The 17,511-nt window shown below is 36.0% G+C and overlaps 2 protein-coding genes across 2 annotated transcripts in view; both read left to right on the plus strand.

The window, feature by feature from the left end:
- Positions 1-17,511, plus strand: part of LOC107598838 (homeobox protein Hox-C10a-like) — a 50,031-nt gene that overhangs the window by 4,504 nt on the left and 28,016 nt on the right. The gene's annotated exons all lie outside the window — the stretch shown is intronic.
- Positions 13,131-16,135, plus strand: LOC107598853 (homeobox protein Hox-C13a-like). Its single transcript, XM_016290303.1, has 2 exons — positions 13,131-13,860; positions 15,712-16,135. The coding sequence occupies exons 1-2, from the start codon at positions 13,197-13,199 to the stop codon at positions 15,972-15,974; spliced, it is 927 nt and encodes a 308-aa protein (XP_016145789.1). The 5' UTR covers positions 13,131-13,196; the 3' UTR covers positions 15,975-16,135.

Here is a 17,511-nt window from a genome sequence, read left to right on the forward strand (position 1 = left end):
TATATAAAATTTATTATCAAATGACTTGGAGAATTCCATGTCAAAACTATCCATCACATTAAAATAAAATACACTTGGAACCACAATTATTTGGACGATTGTATTATTGGAACTATTTAATTGCTTATAAAATACATTTTCACCCAAAATGTGTTATTAGTTAGTGATTTTGCTTGTATTTTGCCCAGATTGATGACAAAGACATTAGGTATAGCCAAACCATTACCATACAAAATCTTTCTACTGGGGGGGGGGGGGGCTTACCCCCTTAGGCAAAGCAGGTCTTGCAGTCTCCACTAATGAGCTGATGAGTTGAATCAGGTGTGATAGATGAGGGAGACATACAAAATGTGCAGGGCTGGGGGTTTGAGAACCACTGATATAGGATATGCGCAGTAAGCGCTGACACGCGAACGATTGCTGTTTACGGTGTTTATTACCACGACAACCGTCCGAGTCAGTGGCGCCTGCAGGTGTACGGCTGTACGCACTGTGCGTGCCATGAGTGCTCAGACTGACCTGAGATTTGCCCCGCAAACATTGCAGCAATTATTATAGGCCTGTCCGTCCCGTATTTCTGTCGACTGAACCAGCCATGCCATTAATTATGAATTGATCAGTCTTTTGCATGCCAAAGTCAATTTCTGCATAGAATTATTATACCAAATATAAGCAGAAAATCGTGCTATACGCACTTTCATGAGATCGGGTTAGCCTACAACATACGGTGGCCGAGAGAGTTCAACGCGTTGCAAATAGAAAAAAACACCTGCAAATTAAGAAAACAACTTCATCAGTTTGTCAACACACGCGCTGCAAATGCTCACAACACAACCAAACAAAGAAACGCGCTGCAAATACAATTCATTATGTGGTTGTGTTGTGAGCATTTGCAGCACCTGCTGTCAAACTGATGAAGTTGTTTTCTTGATTTGCTGGTGCTTTTTCTATTTGCATGTGTTTTCTGAAGTTCTGAAAATGTTTTACATTCAAGCTACCCATAACATTTATAGTGAAAAGTACTTTAAAAGCGTCTGGAATGTAATAAAGTAATTTTAAAGCTGTTTTTAAAGCATTTGCTGCATGGATTAAAAAATAGGCTAAGAAATAATTAACATGTAATACAAAATTTCGTTGCAGCAAATCCTTTAAATTTTAAGGTATTCAGAACAGTTTTCTGAAAAGTTTTACATATATGCCATTATAATTTTTTATTTTTTAATTGTACGGAATTATAAAATAAAGCGCAAATTATAATCGGGGCTGTTTTAGGCTTTTCTTATTTTTATATTTTAGACATCCATCAATTATGGTGATGAAAAAAATGACTTGCAATTTCCTCATTGGATGTGCCTTTAGAGAGAAATGCACGGATTACATAATGAAAGTATGTAACATAATTTCTATTTTCGATTTTAATTATTTCGTTTTAAAGTAAGAATATATAGAAAGCTTTAAATTACTATCATGTCTGTGAGGCAATTCGCTGAGATTAGGTTCATCATTGTGAAACGATCCTGTTCAAGACCGAGATGGCAGAAAGCGTTTGTTTTCTTTATTTTATAAAAGCACAATGTTTTGTTGATATTGTGAGTGCACACAAATAAAACTAGGCCCTTTACAGTTTAGAATGATGTATTACTCTTACCTTTTATGAGCAAAAATGACTGAGTATTTTAAGTTGTTTCCACCGTTAGAAAGAAATGCAAGTGATGGCGCTGGCGCCTCCATGTGCTGCTGAGCACGCTTCAGCTTCCACTCTCCACACAAACGATTGGATATGCGTCTAACAGCACACATTTCTAGGTTAAACATTTAAACTATCATTGTGATATGCTTGAACTGTTTTATATATAGATTTTATTTTAGGCAAGTGCTGATGATTTGAGAAAGCTAAATTGATCAAAAATATAGGCTATGATCAATTCGCTGTCTGCCGCTGGCCTTTAGCCTCCTTAAAAAAAAAATAGAAAATGTATTTAACTAACAAAAAATGCTCCAAAAGTTTTTCTAAATTTACTTTATAAAAAAAACGAAATGAAGTATAATCACTTTCCCAATACATACAAAACTGAACTATTTTAAAGGGGTCATATGATGCTTTTTTTTAAAGATCATTATTTAGTGTATTTGGTGTAACAGAATATGTTGACATGCTTTAATGTTCAAAAAACACATTATTTTTCAAATACTGTACATTATTGTAGGTCCTCTATGCCCCACCTCTCTCAAACGCTTAGTTTTCTACAAAGTCCCTCCTTCCGACAAGTTTGCAAGTCCGCAGTCTGCTCTGATTGGACAGCTGACCCAGTGCATTGTGATTGGCCGAACACCGCAAGCACTTGTCGGAAATGTAATGCCCCTTACCATAATCGCGAGCTTCATCTTTCAAAATAAATGTAAAGACAGAGCCTGAAAGGGGAACAGAGTCGGGTGACAGACACAGTGATGAAGCTGGTATGTGTTTGCAGTACACAAGCCACGGTTAAGACCGCTTACTCCACTGTGTGTCTCGCTCTCGCTCTCTTGCGCACACACACACACACACACACACACACACACACGATGCAGAAAACTCCGCATTTGAACAGTCAATAGCAAATACTTAAACTAAGAACAAGGTGTGACACATTCGTTCTGCTCTCACTGATCATTTGCCCCCCCACCCAAAAAAAACTCTGTGCCTACCCTCAAAAGAAATCCTGCAGGCGCCCCTGGTCCGAGTTGAACATGCTTTTTGTGTATCCTGCATGAAGGAGATGAAAATATTATGCATCTGAAGCTGTAATTAAATATTGAGAAACAGTGTGTATTATATGTTTATAATTGTTTTAAATGCCGCTTACTCATTTATGAGAAGGAACCAAGTAGAGGACACAGTTACGTTTTTGGTTGATATAATCCTTAGGTGTGTAAACGTATAATTGCCTTTTCATTATTTTTTCAGCTTTATTTAAATTTGTAGTTAAAATAACTAAAAAATAAATGTATTTTAAAGTTTAGAATTAGACAGCCTTTGCACACAGGCTTAGGCTGGTAACTCATCAGTGGACTTTCCTCGTCAATATAGGCTATATTTTTTCACGCTTTTCTCATTCTATATTTCTGAGGTTCCAAAAGCGCCTCCTACTGGCAGCGAATGAATGTCCATTTTCAATAATCCAGTCTGTAGTTTTTGTTCAGATCAATGTGAAAATCCACCCACATAACCCCATTTTAAAATATAATAATTTATAGTTCTGGCTCACCCCTGGTTTAAACACTCAATTGTAAGGTTTATTATTTTATAATTTATTTTGTTTTTGTGAAAACCTGTATCTCAACTGTAAATCAGTTGCTATTTCGTGGTCTACAACATGAAAGAAAGCCATTATAACATGTACATGAAAAATATAGAAACATTGGACACAACTATGGGGCACCATTGTGCAGCAACAAGCAGCACAACAAAAAAGTAACCTCAAGGTTGATCTAGAAAAATGTGTGCAAATGTATAGGGCCCCATTCCTATATTTTGCCTGGGGCCCCCAATTCATTAAATCTGCCCCTGTTGAGATGTAAAGTAATTTGGGATGTAGTATAATATTTATGTATACTGTAATTTATCCTGTTTTTTATTATTATTATTTATTTATTTATTTTTATTAAAAATTAGTTGTTTGCAAGTTCTTGTCTTCACATGATAAGAGTAAATTTGTGAGGAGTTTGAACACTGGCCTGGTGCAAGAACACCTGATTCATCCAAGGAATAAGCATTTATTACCGGTATTAAACTATAGTGACTTGTTAGAAATTACAAGAAAGATGAAAGCACTGCTGTTGGCTTGGTGTTTCTGTTTATTTGGCCCATTTATTTTGGTCCCCCAATACATGTATTACTGGTACAGTAGCTTGCTAAAAGTAGATGTTAATTTAGTGACCATTATTTAAATTGTTAATGGATTGTTCATGGCAGGTACATCTTTCTCTTGTTCTCCATCCATTCATTCAGACATCCAATCATTGTGTCAGACTCAACAGTGATCTTGAGTACCCAGCCATAGGAACCTAAGATCACTGCAATATGTTTGTCTGTGTTGTGGAGTTTCATCCAACATACACTAAACCCCACCAGCTGATTCTCTGATTTTACTGCTGGTGGTCAGCAGTGAACAATGAACCTTCACTGAGCCCTGCAGCTCCATCTCTTATGAAGTGTCCACTTACATTCACTGTCGTCTCAGTATTTAGTGCTAAAGCATACTGAGTGGGGAAAAAATGTTTGGAAGATTTGTAGTACTCAGATTTCCTCTGAAAGTCGTCCAGTATGCCACATACTTGAAGCAAATAAGGAACTGTACCAAAACATTCTGCATGAAATCTATAATCTGCAATCATACTTATAATATAATGAGACTGTATTGAGTTAGCTTGTTTTAACAGGAAATATGAACATTAAAAAAAAATGTTTGATTTGTCTCCATGCCCTAGTTGTCTACTATACTTTGCAGACCGTCACGTGCTTGTACACCAGCATCCGAGCTCATGCAATGACTGTAAGTCACGTACCTATTGTCCAGCGTTCAGAGACTGTACGTTATTGCCGTCGACAGTCGTGTTAAGTCCTTTCAAGCATTTAATATCTCACTCATGCACATTATTTTACAGCGGCAGGATGCGTTAATTATCTAATTAAGGACAGGATTAATTAAGGACCCTGAGCGCGCACTGTTGACATAGCCGAATTTAACATCACAACTCTTCACTTCTGCAGGGCTCTTCATAAAAACCCACGCAGGATGAAATGTTGCAAAATGCGGTTTTTCAATGCCCCATAACCACTCTGGATATGTTAATAAAAAAAGCTTTAATTTCAAATTACATTTGGTTTGTATTTACTTTGCATTTATAGACGGCTTGACTGAGAAAAACAACTTTTATCCAAACAAGAATAGGTCTTTAAACATACCAATTAAATCAATAAAACCAATCGGAGGACCGGAGGCACACACATTTAGCATAGTTAAAGTGTTTATTTGGAACTCAGGGTAGAATGGCTTTATCTGATGACCGGTCCACGCCTTTGTATAGCTCTAAACTGAGTAATGTCACGATATGTTTATCCATCCATATGATTGGGTTTCATTAATTAAAGTATCTGAAACTTGAGGAAGCATTTAGGAAACATTTTCGAGTGTGACATTCGTGGATGCAAATTAATCAAACTTTTATTCAGAAGAACAAAGTCCATACAGAAGACCTTTAAGGTAACAATCGAATTGGAGCTACGAGTGAACATTGTCATTTCGTTCAGCGAGATAATAGAATAAAAAAACTTTATACTGTTTATAATTAATTTTATTTCCAATGCACGCGTTCTTTTGAGCAGTTAGTCGAACTGATCCATGATATTTCACGTTCGTGGCTCCCCAGATTATCACTGAAGTATAATAAAGTTTTGAACTGTAACTGCAGTATTGTTCTGGTCTCTTTATACTGAAATTGAATCTAATGTTAGGAAACAAAAGAAAAGAAGTACACTTTTTATTGAGATGTTTTTACAAGTCTATAATATTTCAAAATATTGGTTGTAAATGAGAAAATGGGGACACTTAAACACTGAAATTTGAATGATAAAATGTTAAACTGGAGAGGTGATGAGTATAACTTACTGTTTTAAGTTTAACCCCAGTCATCTATATAAGGTTTGTGAAGCTGCAATTTTAAAGCATTAACAAAAAATAACACATCCAGTGTTGCGCGTATAATCAAACTTACACTCTAAAAAATGCTGGGTTGTTTCAACCCAACTTTGGGTCAAATATGGACTAACCCAAACTTAGGGTTAAATTTATACATTTCAATTTTTAACCCAAAAGTTGGGTCAGTCCATATTTGACCCAAAGTTGGGTTGAAACAACCCAGCATTTTTTAGAGTGTAGAAACGGTCCAAAAGACAGCCCAGAGTAGTTGTCTGGATCAATACGGACGGTAACGAAATTTGTCAAATGCACCTCTGAACGTGACCATATGGTTATAGTATATATAAAGAACTTGAGGAAGTTACTTTCTTGATATCCTCATGTGATTTCTCTAAACAATTAGCAGCCTGTGGAATGTGTTTTTGAAAATAGCCTGTTTAAATTGCAAACACGTATTTTTTTGTTTTTTTTATATATATATTAATGGAATTCCAATTTATTTAACTATTTGAGTTTAATAATAATAATAAAAAAAGATTGCACATAAACGTGTTTTAAAACTTGAAGTTAAATGTTGTGCATTCATACTGTGATTTATTTTGTAAGAGGTGAAGGGGTCTCCTTGCACGTTCTCCTTGGCTGTCTGCTGTGAAAGACTTTGAACTTGAACTTTACTTCTTGTCCCTGTCCAGCCGAATATGAATCAAGTGTTTATCGATTTTATATCCGATTGTGTTTTAATTTCATATATCAACGTATTAGAGGACAACTGTATTACATTTTTTAAAATGCATAATTTCTCTTTGACGTGCGTATGGACACTAGTGTCGTGCATGCGGATTTATGTCTGAAAGTTAAAAAAAAAAATTACATTTCAGTGTACCTGTGCCATTTTAACTTTATTTTCTTTTTGCACACCGACTTGGATAGGTGTCCAAAGAGTTACGTTTTATTAAGTGCTCACTGACAGGGCTGAAAACTAGTTTCGTGCCAGTATATTGATTGTGACCCACCTTTTTCTTTTTCCTCAATTATAAATCTAGAAATATGTCATCGTAAGGTCTTAAAAGCGACATAAATAACTTTACGCACGAGAATTTTTAGACTTGATTAGTAAGAATCCAGTAAGTTATTGTACGTATGTTAAAGATAATTTAAACTATACTTTAAGTCAAAAATCAAATGCTCAAGCTTTTCATGCTTTTGTAGTAACCGAAGTCTGCATGGGCAATGTGCAGCCTTGACCTTCATCATAACATGCTTTGTTAAATGATGTAAAATGCAAAGAAGTAATTGTAAATTTGGTTACATTTGCCTAGAAAGACGATCGTCATTTCAGAAGCGATTTGTCAGTCCCCCCCCCCCCCCCAGATACATATTTTAAATATTAATTTGAAGGACTTTTCAAGTGCACCCTCCATGACAGTGGTGAGTAATAACAACAACAAACCATCCAATTTCGTGTTGTTCCTTTGTAGTTTAAATGTACTTACAAAAATGCAACAAAATATAGGACAGATAATCTGTACTGATTTCAGAGGTGAACCTGTTCCTAGGTGTTTTAGGTCTGAATTTGTGATGTAGTTTTGCACCCTTTTATAAAATGTTTTGTAAACACAATGTAACCCAGCGTGTCTGGATATAAAAGGTGTTTTTTTTCTTCTTCAGCAATTTCTTGTACTAAAGATTGGTGCAGTTATTTAAAATAAATAGAAGGATAACGTTTCGTTTACAAGGGTGTGTCAATCTATCAGAGAAAGCTAAAACATTACCATGGAAGCTTAAGTTTAATATACTCCTATAGCTAAAAAGTAATTTTGTCCAGTGTGATAAACTGAAGGTAAGTATATAGGCTACACTGACCACAGCTTCTCATTATGTGTCCACATACTTTCCTGGGCACGCGGCTGCGTCATATATTTATCTTTGTGAATCTGAGATATACCTGAAAAATTGCTTATTACTGCTGGCTGATCGTGATGTTTTTCCAGAGATTTACAGCAGAATGTCAGAATATGCCGTCACATTTCAGATTTGTTATCGTCCATGTTTTTCTGTACATTAATTAGTAGCCTACTTGTTTTTTTTATTTTATAAATACACACACACACACAGTCGAGAGTGCCTAAGTTCGCATGTTCTTTGCAGAATCTGCAGGCCTTTATAATTTAAAAAAAATTATGAAATAAAGAGGGATCCTATTTTACTTAGAACTGGACTCATAAATCGTAAATACGTAAATACGCCAAACAGAAAATCGTGCTATTGAAACGCACTTTCAATAGCTGAGATCGGGTTAGATTTATACCGTATTGCACCGAGATTGAATGGACGCAGGCCTAGCCATATTCTGCTGACAACTATGCGAGATTTAATACCGATTTGTTTCTTCTCTTAAAGTGATGGTATATCTTTCTTGAAGGAGAAGGAAGGTCAAGACGAAACTGAGTTTGAGTTGTTTTATTTGGAACGACTGTTTTTCTTAGCTTAAATTTGTATTGAATTATATTGGAATTGGGTAGGCATATAGAATATAGCACTGTGGCACTGCAGTGACATACTGATATATATTCATAACCGTTGGCACCGCACTCTGCAAGAAGTTTTTTTTCAATCAATTCCTGAACAAGGCTTGCAGCAGCACCGCAAGAATGTGCATGCAGAGGCAAAGCTGTAGCTTTAAAACGCCTGGGGCACTTTTTTTTTAAAGATGATTTAGGCATAGGTTGCGTTTACGCTTTTGAATAACTTTGTTCTTTCGTTTAATATACTGTATATGTAAACATCGAGTAGTCTATTTTGGTGGGAAATTCATTCTTTCTTGGTTAATTAAAAATTGATTGCTTTATTTGAATCAATTTTACCTGTAGAACAGGTTTTGTATTAGAGCGAAGGTTGTAAGTACATACTTTTAACGCACATTTTAACAATTAGACAAGTCTTTATAAATAATTACAATAAGGTGGAATATAAACAACCGTGTTCAGATATTATATAGGCATTTCAGAATAAAACACTTGTCTTTAAAGAATATCGAGTGAGTGAATCTAATTTGTGATGTATGATATACCCATCATAATGTAATTTTTGACTGACTAAACTACTGAACATGAATATTCGAATGGTCTCTGTGTGCATTGGAAACCAATGCGTCGAGGCAAGCGAGCTTTAACCGATGTTGCAATCGATTTTTCCCCGCTCCTTGAAAACGTAAGACGCTCAGCCACAACAATCCAACTCCCAAATCCTTGAATGACAGATTTCCTTGACTTTAACTCAGACGATCAAAACTATATAGGCTAACTCTTGTTTTATACTATGAATGAAATAATGGTTATATGGATCAACTCAAGACTGTGCTTTAAGAGCCTAAAATGTATTATTCATGTTTTCATATCAGAAAATGGAATAAAATTAAACAAATATTTATTATTGTAACATGTGCGTATACTCTGAATGTTCTTTGCATAAGAGTTCAAATAGATATAATTGTTATGCTTTCCATTCTTCATTTGTTTTCTGTTATATGTGCACATGCCTAATAAATGTATAAATCTGAATGAAGATTTGGGCCCAGTGTGATAGCGAGATCTACAGAGAGACCGACAGGTATCTGTCTATATATGCCTGTATAGTAGTAGGTTCATATTGTAGGTTTAGCGCGTATAATAGCAGAGCAGTGAAAACAGACTAAAGTTTTGTTGTGTAAATATAAAAGAAAATGAAAATATATAAACATCTACTATTGCTTTTTACCATTAGATATAATATTTGACAATACAAGAATTTGCCAAGTGACCGACAATTTCTGTCCCAACTTTGTCAGAAAATGAAAATCATTTGTGTGTGTGTGTGAGAATTATTGTCGCTTTTAGGTGTTTTCGTGATTACGTCAATGATGATTGAACTAGGCAATTGGTTCCTCTTACAAAGCATTACCTGAGAATGTAACTTCTCAGGTAATGCTTTGTATTGTTATGTTATGTTATGTAATGTCATTACTCCTTGAACTTGGGCTAAAAAAAAGTGTGATTTTATAAGTCAGTTTTTTTTTTTAAAGTTCAGATTTCTGGTTGTATTATGTATTTGGGACTGTGATTAAGAAGCTGATAATTCAGTGTGCATTCCACCACAACGGTAATTTAATTGAGAATGAAAGGGCATGAAGATATGTATTTCAGTTTGCACCTGTGGTTTCTTTGCAACAGAAGTGAAAACAAAGCCAAAGACTAGAGAAAGCGATACTTGTAACATAGATTGAAACACGCAGAGATGTGCATTTCTAGATGTACTCAGTTTTAAGGAAAGGTTCAGTGTTAAGAGAAATATATATTTGTAATATGTAAGTATTTTGTGATTTCAAAAAAGCAATGCAAGGAAGAAAGGTGCTTTCTCGCATTCCCAATCACAGGCGCACGTTTACGTAGAGACAAACTGACACAGACACAGAGGCACTTACTGGATCATCTTCCAGTTCGACACTATGGTCACAATTTTAAAGGCGCAGTGTGTTAATGCTCCCATTTTAGCGCTCTTGCTGTTATTCAAACAATGCTCACTGATTTGACTGTAGACTTGCTAATGCGCAACTGTAATGTAGCTATATTGGATCTTGTAGGCTATTTCACAAAGTGTCGAAAATGTTCATATATTTTATTGAGGGTGACGTGTAATTTGAACTGATTTGCAAACATTTCCAAACAAGTACAAAGCCTGAGCTTACACATACGCAGTAGCATTATGATACGGTGTTAGAGAGGAGATGCGTTTAATATAATTGTAATCTACACGCGTGTAATAAAATGCATATTTCGCACTAATAACAGACAGGAATGGCAGATGTCAGCAGAGCCTTTTAAATGAGCGCTATTTCAAATCTTTTTATTAATATACCTACATATTCAAACTTATTTTATTGATTCATACGTGTTTTAAATTAATACTTTCAACTTGTACATGAAGCAATAACCTGAGCACAACGTTGCCGCGTGTGGAGTGCGACCTTGAATATGAAATTAATCAAACGTTGTGTAAATAATGGAAATGTATTTGCATTGACGAATAGATTTACTTTTCATATCACTTGGATTTTGTTTTATTATAATAAGAGATAAGTTGTGTTATACTTGTTATAACAGTGCTGTTTAACAGGGATCGTTCCCGATATAATTGTTAGAAATGTACTTTTGAAGTTATTTGCAGTTGACAAATCAAAGTGAGCTCTTCAAAAAGATAATCCAAGGTAAAATTACTAGTTTACTGCATAAGCTGTTGCAAGTTCTGCCCTACATCATATAGAAAAATAAGTTAGCAAATGTTCGACCAAAACTCTTTTGCCTGCCTCTTACTTTACATTTTTATGTTTTCACATCAATAATTTGCTGGTTTGAGGAAGAAAATGTAAAGAAATATTGTACATTATTGTATCAGTATAAACAATTTTTCTGTGTTTTGTGACAAACATGGTTAATGTAGCGCAACTCGTTTAATTAATGTCAACAAATCTGGATCATATAAGTCAGATAAGTTAGCAAGAAGTTCCATAAAATGTCATACAGAGGAACACTGCACAGAAATACGAGAAGAAGAATACTGCATTTCTGCATTTTTAGTCGTATTTGTCTTCCTCGTAACAGTTTAACAGATGCCGGTGCACTTTAAAAAGGCGAAATTTAATTCGGGGACCTCTTGGATTGTTTGCCAGTTTCTTTTCCGTTTTCCCAAGTTGTATCTCAAAACATTTCAAGCTACAGCGAGTTTGCATGCATACGAGTGTGAAGTTCATTCTTGTCTGTCTAGACTCTGATTACGACCCTGTTTGTCTGCGTTTTTTTTTTTTTACCTTGACCTTGGACTTCCATGCAGCTGCCATTTGTAAGATTTGTCCATTCTTCAGTCTGTGAAGTCAACGATGGATTTATCTTTGCAAATAAGAATAATCAATGAACTCATCAAAATGCTATCTAACGCACAAAACACACAACACTGTCTAAAAGGTAAAAACAGTTCAGATTTTATATTGCACAAAGACCGTCTCTGTCTCGACGCTACACAATTGAAACTAATAACAGAGGAATGTTTTAACAGAGTATGGGTCTCTCTTATTCATTCCTCATGAAACGTTGCATTGTAAATGTGCCACATCAGACCGGAAGAAAATCTTGTCCAGTGGCGATGCATTCTTTCTTGTCATGACACTAGCTGGATCTGATTCAATATATTCTACATTCTAGTATTCAAATAAAAATGCAGCATAAAATAATAATAATAATAATAATAAACTACTACCATGCTTGCAAAAACTGTATGTTTGCTTGCTATATGCTTGCAAAACTGTATGTGTATTGTGTAATTCTGACATTGGACATTTTAAGTCAATGAGAGAGAGTGATGTTAATAAAGAATGTGAAAATGTATCAGCAAAACATTTTTATATATATTTTATATATAAAATATATTTTGCTGATTGTCATTGCTTTGATGATCTCATACTAAACTATGTACACATCAGCACGCGTTCCTAAATGTTGGAGGGTACGTCGAAAATAATAATAAAAACAACTCTTAAAACTGCAATTGTGTAACTGAATATGTAGGAAAATTATTTTATAACAGTGCTACACAAACATACAAATCGATGGAAAACAATTTACAAAAGAATCATGATCATACGACATTATTTTCATAATGAAAAATACATTAACATGACAGAGCACACTAATGCTTTTTTTTTGCCCTGTGTAGGATGTTTTTTTTCTGTTTGTTTTTTTGCATTTTTGTTTGCAGAGTATTATAGGTATTTGTATTAATCGTTATTTTGTTGTTGATTTGTCCCTTAAAATATATGTTACAGCACAGCAGTTCGTTCGTATATTAAAAACGCAAGTATTTCCCCTCAAATGCAGTCGGAAGTAAATCCTTTCCTCCAGGTAAATGACGATAACGAACAGCTGCTTTTATTGCAATAAAATAACTGAAAAATAATTGAATTCATACGATTTATATCATGCATAATTTTCTTATGCTACTCATATTCTGTAAAACTATGAATTTATGCACGTTTCCCTGTATGCATATATTTATGTATATATTAATGTTGTTACTGATATGCTGCGTTTGAGATTGTAGATAATGAAGGTTAAATTAAAAACATTGCATATAAATGCATATAAGTGCTCGGACATTTGTCGGCCGAATTGTTGAGGTTGTTTTCGTTCCCCCTTAGCTTAAAGCCTTCCCCTTTAAGAACAGCTATCTCCAACTCTCTTAGCCAATGCCTGGGCACCGAAAACCTTAGAAGCCAGGCGTGAAACGTGAGCCAGTAGTTGTTTAAAGGGATTATTCTTCCCACCCACAACCCAGTCTCTTTGGGATAGTTAGCATATCACGTGCCTGCGCTTTAATGAACTGGACACATGGATGTAGTCGTGCGCATGCGCGTACGTAAAATGTACTTGGAAATGAGGTATCAGTCCTGGAGTAGGCGACTTTTAAAAAGCATCGGCAGCCCGTGATATGACGACTTCGCTGGTCCTGCATCCACGCTGGGCGGACACCTTGATGTACGTGTATGAAAAAAGCCCGAATGAAAATAATCAGAATAAAAACCAAATTATGGAAGGATTGAGCGGGAATTGCCCTGCGACTCATTGCAGGGAACTGATCTCACACCCCGCGCTGGGGCGGCATTCCGGCACCATAGCGACTCACCAGGGATCCATGTACTCGGATATATCCTCCCCTGAAACTGGGCGACAGTGCCCCGCTCCACAGACGTCATCTAGTGCCTCTCTGAGTTACGGCTATCCCTTTGGAAACCCTTACTACGGTTGCAGATTATCTCACTCGCACAACGTGAACTTGCAGCAGAAACCATGTTCATACCATCCCGCAGAAAAATATGCCGAGACGAGCAGTGCCTTGCCCACGGAGGAGCTCTCCAGCAGGGCAAAAGAGTTTGCTTTCTACCCGAGTTTTGCCAGCTCGTACCAGGCGGTTCCAGGATATCTAGACATGTCGGTGGTCCCCAGTATTAGTGCGCATCCCGAGCCACGTCACGATGCATTGATCCCCATGGATGGATATCAACACTGGGCTCTGTCGAATGGCTGGGATGGGCAGGTGTACTGTTCAAAGGAGCAAACACAGTCTTCTCATCTTTGGAAATCTCCGTTTCCAGGTATGTCTTGCCATAGCTGTGTAACCATAAAAGAATGAAAAATGCATATGTAATAAAGGGATGATACGACTTCCTGTTATGATATGATATATTTTTCCCCAACTGTAAACTGAACGTGCCAAGTATTCGCCTAAATGAAATGTGTAAATATAGGCTATATTCTTCACGAAAAGTAATCAGTTCATAAGAGCTTTCAACTCGCAACTCTACATAATGGATTAAGATTGCGCATCCAGAAGGTCTGCATGAACCTGACAAATGTGTAGATTTTGTTCTATTCATTTTTGACATGTGACAGTCGGTAAATGTTCAATTGGCTTTTCACAACAAGAATTTGAGCGAATCCTAAACTCAACAAGTTTCAGCAAGACTGAGTTTAGTTCGCCTAAAATATACTTTTTATTTACTACGTCTTACATAGTACAATGTTTGAGGGACGTATCTGGTTACAGAGGTTAGTCATATATTAACTCGAATATTATTGAGTCACAGGATTCTAAAGCTAGGAAAGTCACGCAATTTGGAACTGGGGTATGGCAATACTGTCTACCTTTGCTCCTCCCGTATGATAATACAGAAGGTCCTTATTTGTAGCACGCATATAAATCTTTGTCAGCAGTGATCGGGAGTGGTGCCCCGCGATCTGTTATGGACATTTTGCGAATGCCATGGTGCAGCATTTTTCCCCTAAGAGCAGCTGACGTTCTGTAGTCAAGTTATTGATTTTAGCTGTGAGCAAAAATATTGCATATGATGCGAATGCTAACTCAGTCATTCAGTATTGTTACTCAACTGTGGCTAATCAAAATTACCAGTGCTATGTAGGTATTCACTGTAATTTCAGATCTAGTGAATTGTCACCACCATCACGCCCCTGACCCGTTTAGCAACCCTCCCCCCTAGCAGAGGTCACATACACAGGTAGCCATATATTCATATAGCCACAAATAAGTATATAGCAAAATGTGCTTGTTTAATGCAGTCCTTTTGATGAAAAACATCTAGTGCTGTTTTCGTACATGCCCCAAACCAGTTATTTACAGTTTCTTTAAGTGTGTTTGGGGCCGTTAGACAATAATTCGTGACTGACAGAAGAGCAGAGGACATGCCTCTGTCTAAAACATTATGTACCAGTTTACTAACAGGGAAAATCCTAGAACACATCTGAATGTGTCTGTGCATCAGCTGCCAGAGTAGCCTAATATCCTTCACCTTATTTTACCTTTACTGTGCCACAGTCAGGTTGTGATTTTGGAAAAAGAATGTTGCTCGGCGTTAGTACTGATTTATAATACACATTATAATTAAGGTATACGTGATTTTACATAATGGTGTACTGCATTATAATTGACAAACACTTGTCAATGCCACCCACAATCCTGGCGTTTTAGCAAGAATTTAAATTCAGGGTGATTTGGTCTTTTCACAAACCCCATCCATCCAAACTTTACTCGAGAAAGATTTATTGTTATCTGTATATCAGTGCTGGTTAAAAACCTGTTCTGTTAGGTTACTCCAATGCTTGGAAAGAAAAAAACAAAACCTGATGCATCGTAAAATGAATCGAAAAATATCTCCCATCCACCTATAGATATATCAGTAGTTAATATGATTTTTTATATATATTATTTTTGATTCAATAAACAAAGTAGCTCACAAAAGGAACATAGCTGCCTCTGTTCATTTGACAGTATTGCCCCCAGATATTTAATTCATTTGACAATTAAATACTTAGCTTAACTCATGGTGTTTCCCCAAAGTGTCGAATTGAACCAAACTTTCGTAATCGTTCATTTGTGTCTCACTAGGCATAACCGGTTATAATAATTTCATTTATGTTTTGTTTTTTAGATGTTGTTCCGTTGCAGCCAGAAGTCAGCAGTTATCGTCGAGGACGCAAAAAGCGTGTTCCCTACACCAAGATGCAACTAAAGGAATTGGAAAAAGAGTATGCAGCAAGCAAGTTTATCACCAAAGACAAGAGACGACGCATCTCTGCGACAACCAACCTCTCAGAACGCCAAGTTACTATTTGGTTCCAGAACCGCAGAGTGAAGGAGAAAAAGTTTGTCAGTAAATCCAAGACTACTACTAATAATCACATGCATACTTGATGTATGTTTCGTGCTTTTTTCCCGCCAGCTTATACCCTTCTGTCCAGAAAGTCTGATATTTACCTCCGTTCAGAAATCGTGAATGAAGAACATGCGGGCAGCCTCAAGCATAACCTGTCTTCTTTCACTTTATTTAATTGAAATCATGCACACAATACCATAACCGCTCACTCTTTAGCTTTTTGGGCATATGATACAAAACTGTGAAAATACAGAAAAAAATAAAACATTTCAACTTCGTCTTTTTCTATGAATGTACATATATAAATAATAAATATTTAAAATTACACCGATATCAAAGAGACACATGGTTTACGTGCATCTGAAAATAAAGGGAGAAGCGACCCTTCTGCATCTCTTCTTGAGTGCGTCAAAGCCAACCAGCCAGCAGAAAACACTCGAGGTGCTCAACACGCACGAGAAGAAGAGAGAGAGAGAGAAACAAAAAAATTCTGTGAGACACTTTGGTTGAATCAAGACTTGTATGAACTCTCGAAAGGCTGTAGCAAATGTTGAACTGGGTCATGAATAGAACCGTCATTTGTTTTTCGTGGAAATGACAAAGATTTTGCTTGAATGAGCCTGCGAGACTTCAAAAGCTATATGGATCACTGTGGGATACATTGCTTTTTAATGCCGAGGGTAAACCAGGCTGCTAATGTTAACTGTACAGTTTAATGCTTCTATTATTTAATTTAGATTTCGCGTATGACAGGTCTGTAAAAAAGGAATGTTTCAAGATCATTTGTATATGTCTCTATTAACAGTGAAGGATATGACTCTGCCATGCAACTGGAATGATTGTAAGCATTTAAAATCATTTAGTATTAAACATTAATGCACAACCTTTTTGTGTTTATATAGAAATATATATAGTAAAGCATTGGAGCTGTTCACACAACTTGTCTGTATCTCTTTTCGTGCAGTATGTGAACTGTATTGTGGTGTTCAATTCCTAAAGTACTGAATTGAAACATATTTCATAAATAAAAATGTCAATGGAATGTTACTTGTAGTGAATCAATGCATTTCAGTTATCAGTGACAGGTGGCCCATTTATGGCCGCTTCCATAGATACATATGTGTCCATCTCTGTTCGGTAAAGCTTGAAAGTGAGCTCTTACAATAGATGCGATGTTTTTGTGTCATTTTGGTGAGGGTTTTTCAATAGACTTAATGTGTGTAGGCTACATATTGCTAAGAACTTTATTCATCGATAGTAGTTGCTCGGGGTTACCTAAAATATAGTGAAAAAACACAACTTTCATATTAGTGACAAGACAGGATAGTATTGACGATTGCAAATGATATAGTATGATCAGTAAACTTTTTACTCAAACAGTCGATTTAGATACATAGTTTAAATGTTAGCAGTCCAAAATTGAACGCAGAGTTTAATTTGAACCAGAATGCTCAAGCGACGGGGCTTCCAGTAGGCCTTACATATTTTAATAATTCAAGTAGTGCACTACACAGTGCGTATTTACTTAAGTATAGTGCTAATAATATAATTCTTCATTATAATTATATTCAATAT

This window comes from Sinocyclocheilus grahami, unplaced genomic scaffold (genome assembly GCF_001515645.1).
Source record: "Sinocyclocheilus grahami isolate Dianchi unplaced genomic scaffold, SAMN03320097.WGS_v1.1 scaffold13.1, whole genome shotgun sequence".
NCBI classification, from domain to species: domain Eukaryota; kingdom Metazoa; phylum Chordata; class Actinopteri; order Cypriniformes; family Cyprinidae; genus Sinocyclocheilus; species Sinocyclocheilus grahami.

Bases quoted from the DNA above. Each gene is read 5' to 3' on its own strand.
- LOC107598853 (XM_016290303.1), top strand. From the start codon at position 13,197: ATGACGACTTCGCTGGTCCTGCATCCACGCTGGGCGGACACCTTGATG. The intron at 13,861-15,711 runs GTATGTCTTGCC...TTTGTTTTTTAG, and splicing joins TTGGAAATCTCCGTTTCCAG to ATGTTGTTCCGTTGCAGCCA.